This window comes from Oncorhynchus tshawytscha, unplaced genomic scaffold (genome assembly GCF_018296145.1).
Source record: "Oncorhynchus tshawytscha isolate Ot180627B unplaced genomic scaffold, Otsh_v2.0 Un_contig_2795_pilon_pilon, whole genome shotgun sequence".
In the NCBI taxonomy this organism is placed as follows: domain Eukaryota; kingdom Metazoa; phylum Chordata; class Actinopteri; order Salmoniformes; family Salmonidae; genus Oncorhynchus; species Oncorhynchus tshawytscha.
The window spans coordinates 24,582-37,703 of NW_024609578.1; the positions used below are offsets into that span (position 1 = coordinate 24,582).

The window sequence follows — 13,122 nt, forward strand, 5'->3', positions numbered from 1 at the left end:
CTATTTGTGGTGTGTTATTCAATAGCTTGTCAAGCCGCCGGCAGTCCTTCGTGTTTTAGTTGTGGTCATCATACAAATGCAGGGTTCATCATAGCAACGATGCTAACTATGCCTTTGCATGCTATTGGTAGTGGTATCAGCTGTTCCATGTCTTTGTCATTGAAGAATATAACGCTGTAATGAATGTGGCCTTTGTTTATTGTGGGTGTGGCCAAACCGAGGGGTGTGAGCTAGAGGGCGGGTGGTATCTGCGTGTTCGCGTCACAGGTTAATGCTAGCTGTCAATTCGAAAACAAAACGTCTAACTCCAACTTTATATTTTAGGCAAAACTTGGAACTCATTGTGGCAGGGAAATTAGCCTGGAATCCGCAATTATCTAGTTACTGTAATAGTTATGCATGAATGTCGCTGCTTTCGTCGTATAGCCATTTTCACGAGGACGTACACTAGAGAGCTAGCTAGTGGGCTACTGCTAGCTAGCTGACTTGCTAAATTGGCTACCTAAGAAAGTGAAAGAAGACGGCAGCTGAACCGAAGTCATAACAATTTACTCAGACTTATGCGACTGATATCAGGTAGTTATTGATCTAGCTAGCCTTTCACTTATTTTGTTCACAACACAGCGATACATTGAGCTAATGCACTGCAATTTGTATGTAATAAACATCTAGCTAGTGACCGCACTACGACCAATGAATACGACCCTGGTTGTGGCAGTATAGCACTGTTTTCTAGTCAATAGCTGTGCTCTCACAATTCGTGTAGCTAGCTTGGTTAGTCAACTTGTGGCTAAACTGGAAAGTGTACTACTGGCGACAATGTTTCCGAAAATCGAAGGATTGTACACGTTTCTTGTCGTGCACACGTTTGCTGTGTCACGCGCCGCAGAGAACAAGGGACTGTGCTGACAAGTTACGCATGATGATGTAGCTCCCTGCAACCGCAAAAAAAGAGCACTACACCAGACGGGAGAAGCTGTCCATTTACCAGTTATGTTTTAATATCCTCATTATTTTAAAGTCTAGGCCAGGGGAAGTAATTGTACCCATTAACCCAAGCGTTGGTGAGGGGATTTTTGTCTGCATCCCAAGATTTACGTTATTAAATTGAAAGGAAATCTCATCACTTGTCAGTTGGCCTAGAATGCCAGTCGTAATTTTACCGTCATGAGCTGCATTTAGACTAAACAAATATTACATTCATTGTATTTTTGCACAATCTGTCTTCTAAAAACCTCAATGGCATATGCATTACAGGAGAGAGGGGACGTTTTATATTTCCACTGGAACATGGGAAATTGAACCTCTATTTGTGTTGGTCGATATACCAAAAGGTCTGACAACAGCATATAGTGCAGGAGAACAAGGTCAAAGTGGATGGTGGTTGTCGGTATGCAGGCCTTTCCCCTCCTAGGCAGTCAGAACCAGCTTGCCAGGTGAAGAATGCTAATGAATAATTGAAGCACATGCAGCATATGATCAGCATGCTCTGGAACAATGAGGCTTCTCTCAAACACTGCTATTTTATTGGTCAAAATGTTATCTGGATAATACTACAAATTCCTGATTGCTTACAGAGTTAGGCCTATTCCAAGGAGAGCTGGCGTTAATTGCATGGGCCACTGCAGTAGCTAAGCTACCGGTTTCCTGTGATAGTGTTGATCAGCTTGACACAATTGCCTGTCCTCACATCCATGCTCAGAGCACATGGAACTGTGGTTTGTAGTAGCCTATGTTAAACAGTGAATGTGTTTGTATCGGACTAAAGTGGCATTAGGCTGTACTGTACCAATGTACTGGAAATGTGTGTTGATTTTGACACTAGACACTGAGTGAACATGGGGTGTTCCCCATTGTCCGGCTGTCGCTCTGTGGGTCCAGTCCTATTTTCTGTACATTTAGGCCAGGGGTACTGACTTACCCTATGAGGTTCTGAGCCTGCTGGTTTTCTGTTCTACCTGATAATTAATTGTACACACCTGGTGTCACAGGTCTCAATTATTCCAAGACTCTTGATAGCATGCATTCACCAACAGGAACCTCTAGCTCTTTACAATCATCTTTCCTTTCAATTCTTAGCCACAATTGCACATTTAATCCCTGTGCAAAATATTTGTCCAATAATGAATTATTTATTTTCTCTCGTTTCTGCTCTTTTACAACCATCTCCTTTTCAATGGCTCTCTCCCTTGCCCTCCTGTCCCTCCTTTGCCACCCTGTTTTGCTTCCTTCCATCCTCCACTTCTTCTCCTATTCCTTCCGCCCCCCTCTACATTCCCCCTGCCAGTCTAGGGGTATCGTGTCTTCTGTACAGTAACAGTACATGCCTCTCACCCTTCTCTCTCCTGGTGTGGTACACTGTAGGTGAGTGATGGAGACAAGAGAGTTGACTGTGGTGGCTGGCAGCTTCGTGGGGTTTCAGCTGCTCTTCTCCGTGGCCAGCCCACTGTTCTCCTCAACCTTCACCCCTGGCTATGGCCGCCTGCCCTCCACCAAGCTCACTGAGTGGAACTCCAGGTACAATACCCTTCCAACAGGCCTCTTAACAGGTTTCACATTATAGACTAGTATTGTACCGTTTCTGCTGTAACACACTTCTATCAGACATTAACCCAGGCACACTGATCTTAGGTCAGAAATGATAACTAGTTGAATTTAGAATAACAATTTGATTATGCTGATTTTAGTTTTCATAACATTGGTCATCTGCATTTTTGGACATTCAAATCAGTTTTGGCGATTACTTCAGCTCTAAGGAGACATCTTGGCATTGACTACCTGTTTGCAATAGTGCAGCAAGGTTGTCAAGGTCATCTAGCTAGCATTAAACTTATCTTATCAAAAACAATCCATCTTAACATAATCACTAGTGAACCACATGGTTGATGATATTAGTTTAGTTTATCTAGCTTGTCCAATTGGTGTTTGGAATGTAATCGATGTGGTGCCTGTTAATTTATTATTGAATCACATTACCACTGTTCCTCAAACAATTTAACAAGCGCAAATTTGCGAAAAAAGCACTGTCATTGCAACAATGTGTACTTAACCATAAACATCAACACCTTTCTTAAAATCAATACACAAGTATATATTTTTAAACCTGCATATTTAGTTAATATTGCCTGCTAAGATGAATTTCTTTTAACTAGGAAATTGTGCATCCTCTTAACATGCAAAAAGTGGAAATGCAGTTTGGGCTCATTCAGCCTGCAAATTGTGTGAAGACCATTTCTTCCTAACAAAGATGTAATTAATTTGCCAGAATTGTACTTTTATGACATAACATTGAAGGTTGTGCAATGTAACGGCAATATTTAGACTTAGGGATGCAAAGGTTAGATAAAATACAGAATGGTTCCGTATTTCACTGAAAGAATAAACGTTTTGTTTTACAAAATGATAGTTTCCATATCATTATGACCATATTAATGACCAAAGGCTCGTATTTCTGTGTGTTTATTATGTTATAATTAAGTCTATGATTTGATAGAGCAGTCTGACTGAGCAGGGGTAGGCAGCAGCAGGCTCGTAAGCATTCATTCAAACAGCACTGTCCTGCATTTGCCAGCAGCTCTTCGCTGTGCTTCAAGCATTGCGCTGTTTATGACTTCAAGCCTATCAACTCCCGAGATTAGGCTGGCAATACTAAAGTACCTATGAGAACATCCAATAGCTCTATATGAAATACAAATGGTATAGAGAGAAATATTCCTATAATAACTACAGCCTAAAACTTCTTACCTGGGAATATTGAAGACACATGTTAAAAGGAACCACCAGCTTTCATATGTTCTGAGCAAGGAATTTAAACATGAGCTTTTTACATGGCACATATTGCACTTTTACTTCTCCAACGCTTTGTTTTTGCATTATTTAAATCAAATTGAATAGGTTTCATTATTTATTTGAGACTAAATTGATTTATTGATGATTAAGTTAAAATAAAGTGCTCATCCAGCATTGTTGTAATATTTATTATATATAGAGATCACCTTCTGAGTCAAAATGCAAGCCAAGATCTACTGCTCTGATTTTTTTTCATGATTTAAAAAACGTAAGCCAATGTCATTGATCAATTAAAAACAGTACTGTAGCAATGAGGTTTGTGCAGTAAGCAATACAAATATTAAAATCTAGAAAAAATATTTACAAAAAGCAACCTAATATCACACAGTCAACCTCTCAGACATTTAGTAAGTTCACCATTCTGCGATTTTTCACTGTTAACTGACAGTTTCAACACAATGGCTCTTTATGTCATTATTTATACACCATCACCTCATATTGGCTTTGCTTGAATTGCCCATGCGTTGTTGTTTAGGCCATTTAAAAATAAAAAAAATCTATATTTCAAAATTTGAGGAAGGCTATATGATCAGACTGGTAATAGATCCATTGTTGCATTACTTGTGAGGCACAGCTGAGTGAGCATACATTTAAATAATTTGTCTTTTATTTTACTGGGCTGATGGTGCCCACATCTAATGGTCAGTCTCCGTGGAGGGAGAGAACAGACTGATGGTCCACCTCTCAACATCCCTCCGCTCTCCCTTTCCTCCACTGACACTGACCAAAAAGGGACACCGTCTTCCAGCTGATGGCAACTCGAGTCGCACTGTTATTTCTGCCTCGTGCACAAATTCATGTTACTCCTATGAACAGAGAAAGTGAAATATTAAAAAGACCCAAGCTGCTAATAATAACAACAATGCAAGCCTATAGATACACTTTCCTACACATTCATTACTGCTGCAGTGCGTGTTGTAGCGCTGGGTGGAAATGGGAAGAACACAAAGTGTTGAATACAAAGTGTTGACAGTGCTGAGTGAGAACTTTAATGTGATCTCACTCATAAAACAGCAGCTCTTTGATATATTTGTTGACAGTCTCTCAGTCATGGGTTTTAAACATTTTGAAATCTCACAGTATCAATTTTGCTTAGTATCAAAATAGCTTTCTTTTATACCTGCTACCTTACTGCCATCACAGTAATCTGAGCCATCCGATTGGCTAGCGATAGGCCAATAATGCACTTGATTTGCTCTCCGGCCCCACCGGGAAGGCAGTTTGTACATTCAGCCACATGAAATGGTTCAAAATGACAACAGTTCACCTACTTGGCACACAGGCAGCTGAATCGGGTGCACCTACCACCAACAGCCCGAGACAAATAAAATAGGAACACAAGGCTTTATTGTTGTTTTTTACAGAAAGGTTTGTCGACTAGGAATGCCTTGGAGATCGACCAGTGGATCGCAATTCACCTGTTGGTGACCACTGCTCTAGAAAGTTGAGAAAAGTTCAGTCTCGTGCTTCCCCCGTGGGCTGACATTTCTTCTGCGCGGCAGTCCTGGGGGGGAGCTGCGCGGCAGTCCTGGGGGGGAGCTGCGCGGCAGTCCTGGGCCTCAGTTCAAACAGGGGTCATGCACACTAAACACTGCTACAGGATGTGTGTACCATGGCATAACAAGCCAAAGGTGATGCACTGATAGTGGTTGAAGTTTGATTCAAAGTTACCCATCATTGCATAACGGCTCCCAGTGTGTCAGTGTGTTATTATTTATTCAAGCTTTGCTTGTAAAGGTACACAGAGAATATCTACAGAAAGATGCACAGCAGAGATGTAACCCTGAGGCGTAGGCTAAGGAACTAGCTAGATGGAGGGAGGGGCTAGAGGGAGAGCAAATGCTCTTGCCCCTTCTGCTTCATAAGAGACTGTCTCAAATTCCACTCTCCTCCTTGGTCATGGCAGTTATGCTCTCAGATAGTCATGTTATAATGGTGACACTAAAAATAACAATTTTCATTGTACAGTGGCTGGTTTGTGGAGCCAGCATTGCTAGGCCAGTGTGACTGCTAGTGTGCTCAGGGTCTGGGGACTGTGTGTGCGGATGAGGGGAGATAAGAGGCGTGGTAGCACTGGAGTTCACTAGCCCAGATAAAGAGTCCCAGAGGTCAATGAAACCTGAGTAGTTTTACACACACGATTCTCCTTCAAATTAGTTTGATTGCCAAGGTTCCACACGGCCCAAATGAGGTTTCTTCATTGTGTTCTCAGTGCTATAAAGGATGTTATTGTTATGTTACTTGAACTGTTTATTAGTATTACTGCTGCCGTGGTGCTAGTCTTGCATCATTCTCTGCCATGGCGCTGACTGTCCCTGTTTCTGTGTGCTTGCCCAGATTGGTGTCCACTGTCCATGCTCTGATCGTGGGCCTCTTCTGTCTCTACATCCTGTGGTTTGATGATGCTGTCAACGCAGACCCCGTCTGGTAAGATGAACTGCATTACTGTCTGCTTTCTGTCACTCTAACAGCCATGGCTACTAGCCTACCCCAAGATGGTGGGAAGGATGATGCTGCCATTCCCCACTGTCAGAGAGAAATCTCGGTGGAGTCTCCAGAGGTGTAGATTCAGTGGATTTGTCCTTTCATTGTCTTTTCTATGTTCTCTCTCCTACTGCTGACTGTGATTACATCATTGTATCCTGAAAGAGAGGAATGGTAATTTCTCCCTCTCCCTTCTGTTTCTGTCTTCTACTCTCTTCGCTCTCCTCTTTCTGTCTTCTACTCGTGTTTCTCTCCTTCTGTTTCTCTTCCTCTCTTCCTCTGCCAACAAGGCTCCTTTTCATAGCAAACAACATCAGCCCAGTCTTCAGCCCCCCTTCTGGTAACTGTCTCCCTGAGTCCCCTGACCCCCAGCAGCACCCTGCGTCTCTGGCTGTCTGATCAATACAGCACTTCCCTCGCTCTCATTGTCTGTCTGTCGCTGATGGAGCGGAGAAAAGGGGAAGTGAAGGGCCAATGGGGAGGAGTCCTGCCACCCCCTTCATCTGCTCTGTGTCCACATGTCTCACATTTAGACTACTCTCTTTTCCTTCTTTCTTTGTTGTTCCTTTACTGTCATAGGGTTTGTTTAATATGGGTGTAATTGTTGTACCCTCCCAGCCCAAGCCATGTTGTCTTGTTTTTTTCCTTTGTTTTGGTCTTTGTCTGTGTAGTATTGGTACTTACCTTTTGTCTCTTATGTATTTGCTTTCCTGCCCATCTCTTTTAGTCTCTTACTTTTCCTCTATTTAGACTGGTAGCCATGTTATTTTGCTAGCGCAGTAGCTAGTTCCTCTTATTGCAACACTGAATGGCGTAAGCATTAAATCCTCAGACAATCTGATTGCATTACAGCATCATGCCACAGACTGGCATTGTGCTGGGCTTCACAGAACTAACCGCCCACAAAACCTGCATTGTGACAGATTCAGCTTCTTGCAACGTCACTCTGGCAGTTCTGCCTGGGTTTTGTCGTCATAATCCAATCAAGCGTTTTCAATCCAAATCGCTTGATTGGTTTATCTGAGCTTTTCGATGTAGGCCTCCCGGGTGGCGCAGTGGTTAAGGGCGCTGTAAAGCTGTGCCACCGCCTACCTCAAATCGCCTGATTGGTTTATCTGAGCTTGGCTTCCGGGTTGGATGCGCGCTGTGTTTTAAGAAGCAGTGCGGCTTGGTTGGGTTGTGTTTCGGAGGACGCATGACTTTTCGACCTTCGTCTCTCCCGAGCCCGTACAGGAGTTGTAGCGATGATGATATCCTTGTCTCATAGTAGCTACTAACAATTGGATACCACGAAATTGGGGGTCAAATTCAACAACAAAAAACAAAAAAAGTACGATGTAACCAGTGAGCGCAGAATATAGACTCAATTGGTTTAAAACAATAGAGTTCAGTGATGTAACCCCAGGTGTGATTTACTGTAACATTAAGATCCCTATATTGGTCAAATACACACAAGGTCCAACTGAACTGTGACTTCCACTTTTTAACCCAACACCTCCAAAAGACTCATACATACACATATAGAGGTTTTGGAGAGGTGCAGGGGACTACCACACTGGGCGCCCGGGGAGCTGTTGCTGGGGGGGTTAAGTGCCTCGCTCACGGACACAACGGCAGACAATGGAATCTAGGATTTGATACCAGCAACCCTCCGGTTGCCAGCTCACTTCCCAACAGATTTTTCCCTGCAGACCCGGGATTCAAACTGGCAACCGTCCGGTTGCTGGCTCCCCTCTAACCACTAGGCTACCTGCTGCCCTGCCATACCTGGATCAGTGATGGAATCTGAGAATCTTTGGACTGATCTCATCCTGACCCCTCCTGTTGATCTGTCTGAAGTTTATCTTAGCTTTAACAGTTTCACAAGTTTATCTACGAATGGCTTTGATTCTCTATATGGTTGGATAGATAATTAAGCTTATGGGTGGGCTCCAGGATGTACAGTAAACATGAGGAAGTGGAGAAAAGATTGGCTGCATATGACATTGATCATGGCTACATGAGTGGGGTTCAGAGAGGATATTGCACTCAGACATACCCGTTCAGGGTACGTTGAGGTAGAGGTGAGGGAGGGCGGTAGAGGTGAAGGAGGGCGGTGTCACGTGGAGCCCCCCTCTGATCCAGAGAGCACGTCGTGGTGTGCTGTCACAGAGCCATGACCCCGCCCTCAGCAACAGGATACCTGTGATGGAGAGAGGACAAAATCAGTTTGTGTCACTTTACTGAGACACACACATTATTTTGACCACAGTCACTTAGCAGATGCTCTTGTCAAGCGCCTCTTGAACTCTAGTCGACACCCAGGCCTAGACAGTAAATGTGGCCCATGTGATACGGTGAACTGATAACCATGGCGTTGCCCAAACCTTGTCCAAGCAACTGAGTCGTACAATCCACTCCTACAGTCAAGAGAAGTGGTACAGTATGTACTATATGCAGGCTACTGCTCACATGTACACACATCCTGACACGTATTTGTCCATGAGCACACAATCACAAGGGTACAGCAGGCAAACAGAAACACACCCTCTGTGTGTGAGCACAATGCATTTGTCAACACAGTGCTGTTTAAACTGGACCTTCCCTGGACTACGGTATGTCAGCAGTAGCAAGACTGACTCTTGACATGGCCATGAGAAAAATGTGCCTATTTGAATGCCAGAAAAAAGATTGTAGTTAGAAGTATAATTTTTATTTAAATGAACTCTCATTGGAGACCCCTGCAGTGGACTTCACTAATACAGTATGTAGAATGTTTTGTGGACTTCACTAGATTTCTGTGAAATCGTAAGTAGCTTTTGTTTCTGTTTTACTGTAGTTTTACTGCATTAATCTGTAATGTGGCAACTGTTATTCTGAAAGAACACTTTGTTTTGCTTTTGCTGTACAGGGGGGAGCCTGGACTAGTGAAACTTAATGTGGCCATAACGTGTGGTTATTTGCTCTATGGTGAGTCTCATGTTTATCCTCTTGTATAACAATAAGCCATCCACATTTCCCTGTAGACAGTAGATGAAAATAATAAACTGTGTGCTAACTACCCTCTTGTTGTTCTGTGTAGACCTTGTGCTTCTGGCCACTAACTGGAGCACAATGGGGGACAGCTTTTTTGTCTGCCACCACTTGGCGGCGCTCTATGCATATGGATATGTCTTGGTGAGTCTGGGGGAAAACCATGAGCACAATGGCTAATATTAGATGGCCCTTTGGTGTCTTTTGGGTTTTGGTATTGAAATACTCATGTCTTCTTTCCAAAGATGTGTTGCACATTTAGTCTGTTTTTAGTTTATTTCTGCCCATGTCTGTTTGTGGTAATACGTCTTTACGCCCTCTGCAGTCTCGTGGCGTGCTTCCCTATTTTGCCAACTTCCGTCTCATTTCAGAGTTATCCACACCTTTTGTGAACCAAAGGTAAGCTAGCTCCACTTTGACCCTATATTAATGAATACTCCTCCTATTTATCAGCCCCTACCTCTGTCAGTGTTGACATTATTCCGTTCTCCTCCACGTATAGGTGGTTCTACGAGGTGCTGAAGTACCCTCGCTCGGACCGCTTGGTTGTGGCCAACGGCATGGCCATGGCAGTGGTCTTCTTCATGGTGCGCATCTTCGTCATGCCTCCCTACTGGGCCCGGGTGTTTGCCACCTTCGGAACGGAGGCCTTTGAGCGCTTGGGCATCGGTGCTCAGGTGGCCTGGATCACATCCTGTATCGCCCTGGACATCCTCAACACCATCTGGATGTACAAGATCGCCCGCGGCTGCTACAAGGTCATGATGGGCGCCAGCGGCAGGAAGGCCAGAGAGGTCTCCCCGCTCAAGCAGAACCATGTGAATAACCACACAGACTAAGAGATACTGGCCGGCGGGGGGAGATAGACAGACTCTGTGGAAGGGAGACAGGAAGGACTTCAAGGGCTCTTATAGCCCCTGCTAGCTCCAGCCTTGCTATTATCTCCATACCCAGAAATCATGCAACCGAATGGATTCAGGTCCTCAACAGATTCAGCCTCACAGAATGAGACTGGTCCCACACTAGCTTCTGTACCTCAGTGTTTCATCAATGGTATGGTGGTACCCTGTCTGGGTTTGGTTGGAGATGACAGAGTAGCTGTTAAGTAAACTCATTCTTGTTCACCTTCAACTTCAACCCAAACTCAGTCATCTGAAGTGCCTGTGATGGACAGGTAGAAAGCAATAAAAGAAGAAACCGTACTCTGGCTCTGTCAGACTCCCTCGGCCATCATCCTTTACCCTTTTCAGTTCCCTGACCCGTCCACCCAGAGGAGAGCCTCCTGCTTTGCCCACAGAATAAGTACCTGTTAGTGTGCTAGTTTGACAGACCGAGACACCGCAATGCCTCTTACTGCATTTGCTGTGGCCTCCTTTTTATGAACGCCACCTACATCGCCAGCAGACCGGTCCCCCTCTCACAGCAACAGTTCAGATTGAATCACCACTGGATTTCCCATCCACAGCCTGGATGCACAGGGGAAATGGAGACAGGGATGTGGGGATTGGATCCTACCGCTGCCGCCAACTCTCCGGAATCATGTTTTTCATTGGACGCTTTTCCCTCATCTCATCCAGGGTCTGGCTGTGCTCTGTTTGCGTCTCTGGGATCTCAGTTATCCCATTTGTTCCTTCTGTTACTCAACCTCAAAACCAGGAATTGACAACGCGTCTTAACTTCACTACACTATCATAACCCTCTGTCACAGCGGAGCGGTTAAATCCATCCAGTTTGATGCTTCTGTTCTACCTCTCCCCTGCCTTATAAAGACGTGTCAGTCCCTCCATATGAGAATAATCACAATGAGTTGTTTTCTCCTTCTGTAAAGATGTTTTAGCCTTTGGAAAGATCTCATCCATTATCTCTAGTTCAGTGGACTGGAAAGGACGTTTTCTCTGTTTCTCTGGAGATTTTCCCAGCCACTGCAGTGTAACACTACTGTTAAACACAACCCTTGTTCTAGTGTCTATCTAAGGTACCTCTGGGGATTTTAACTTTCATTTTTCTCCTCTATTTTCTGTGTTCTATTGAGAACTGAATTTGGAACAAGAGCGGGTTCCTTTAGGGGGGGAAGCATTCTCCTGTTTTAGGTGCTGTTCTGCCTACAGAGTGGCAGCCATAGGAATGCTGGAAATGTGAGGTTCCCAATCGTTTCTATAGATATTCATGTAAGATCAATTATGAATGACCTATCTGACAAGAACAGCCATACGCTGGCAATGTTGTACTATATGTGTAACCATGTAAAGTCCTACTGTATTACTCAGTTGGAAATCGTCCTTTCAAATCAAGTTGATTTGATTGATTCAAATCACAGAGCTTGTTAAGGAAACGTTGGATTATGATGATTTATACTCTAGTTTGGATCACTAAACAGGATAAATATGAATTGCATTAATCTATGGGTTCCTCTGCACTTCATTTTAATCCGTGTATTTTATGTTTTTCACCCAGCTGTATTGAGTGCATGTTAAGTGTTTTGTTTTCTGTCCTCCTCCTGTCCCTAAAGCGTTGACGTCGTTTGGGACGGGGGGTCTGAAATGTTTGACTTTTCACTGTGGAATTAAAGCACACTCCCCATGGTGGAGCAATAACCTTTTGAGCCCCTCCATGTACCACCGAGGAGGGTTGTATTGTCGTGCCTTTACGCAAACAGGAAATCTATTGCAGTCCGGTAGAGATTAGCATGACATTTTAAAGTAAAACTGCTGTTTTTCCTTTTTTCTCACTATTGAAATCTCTTCTCTCTATGGATACTGTTATGTATATATTTTTGTACCCTGCACAATAATGAATCCAGACCAGTATTCTCCAAAGTTGACCCCTCTGTAGGGCCTGCTTGTTTTTCTTCTGAATACGGGAGCAGGCCTCGATATGAATGTTGTGGTGGTTCTAGTGACATTAGGAGGAGTGGGAAGTGGCTTAGAGGCTGCTGGTTATGACCAGAATGAAGATGAGATTGGAAATGTTATTATTGTCATGTAGTTATTCAGCTACTTCAGCTCGGTTGAGAAGCTAGTGAGATTCAGCTCACTCTTCTCACCCAGTCCTCCAATACTTCAAGCTGTGAATAGAGCAACATGTTTATCATTCATCAGTCAAGAAAACAATATTTTCAACTGAGTACATGTGTAGCCTGATGATGAGATTCCTGGTGCGCCAGTAGGCTGTGGTGTGCATTTAAGTCCGCTTCGGATGCCTGTGAGAGAGGTTGTACTTCTGCACAATGTCCAAAGTTTGTACAAACTATTAATTGGATGTTTAGTGTTTCACTGGCTTCAGTGTGTCTGTGGTGTGTTGAATTGCAATGTAGACCTCTGGGTGATTTAAAATAGTCAAAGTTTTGGTTTTTGGAAATGAGGAAGTGACACGGCGCTTTCTGTAACATCATGCCCGAGTGCACTTGTATCCGCAAGAAATAACCGTGTGGCCTTCTATCCCTTTTGGAAGGCTAACATTGTGTATTAAGAGGGTCTCAGGCCCTGGTGAGAAATGAGGACATGTTGTAGCTCCTGGAAGAACTGGTAGAACCGTTGCATTTATTTCAGCTGCATTTCATCTCTTGTGTAAGGTTGAACTTAGCAGCGTCTCAAGACTTTTAGCCATTTGATACTAAATGCAATGGATTAGCCAGTAAATAACCTTTGACTGAATCCATGAATTCTTGCCCCAGCTTTTTGTGGACTCTCTCGGATAGTCCTGCTTCACCTGTGGAGCAGATCTGTAGACCGCAGCAGTCGCATCCTTTAAGTCACAAGGAGGTGCGGAGATGGAACA

General features: G+C 43.8%; 1 protein-coding gene across 5 annotated transcripts; it reads left to right on the forward strand.

The window, feature by feature from the left end:
• Positions 1-217: 217 nt before the first annotated feature.
• Positions 218-11,941, forward strand: tlcd4b (TLC domain containing 4b). Of its 5 annotated transcripts, none has more exons than XM_024373169.2 (7): positions 218-576; positions 2,365-2,517; positions 6,187-6,276; positions 9,224-9,282; positions 9,395-9,489; positions 9,671-9,744; positions 9,848-11,941. In XM_024373169.2, the coding sequence occupies exons 2-7, from the start codon at positions 2,372-2,374 to the stop codon at positions 10,182-10,184; spliced, it is 801 nt and encodes a 266-aa protein (XP_024228937.1). In that variant the 5' UTR covers positions 218-576; positions 2,365-2,371; the 3' UTR covers positions 10,185-11,941. The 5 variants fall into 5 exon arrangements, with proteins under 5 accessions (XP_024228937.1, XP_024228938.1, XP_024228940.1 ...); XM_024373170.2 differs by lacking the exon at positions 218-576 and adding an exon at positions 594-990; XM_024373172.2 differs by lacking the exon at positions 218-576 and adding an exon at positions 1,032-1,436.
• The last annotated feature ends 1,181 nt before the right edge of the window (positions 11,942-13,122 follow it).

Excerpts from the sequence above, each read along its gene's own strand:
- tlcd4b (XM_024373169.2), top strand. The coding sequence starts at position 2,372 with ATGGAGACAAGAGAGTTGACTGTGGTGGCTGGCAGCTTCGTGGGGTTT. Across the intron at positions 6,277-9,223 it reads GTCAACGCAGACCCCGTCTG|GGGGGAGCCTGGACTAGTGA; the intron begins GTAAGATGAACT and ends TTTGCTGTACAG. Across the intron at positions 9,745-9,847 it reads ACACCTTTTGTGAACCAAAG|GTGGTTCTACGAGGTGCTGA; the intron begins GTAAGCTAGCTC and ends CTCCACGTATAG.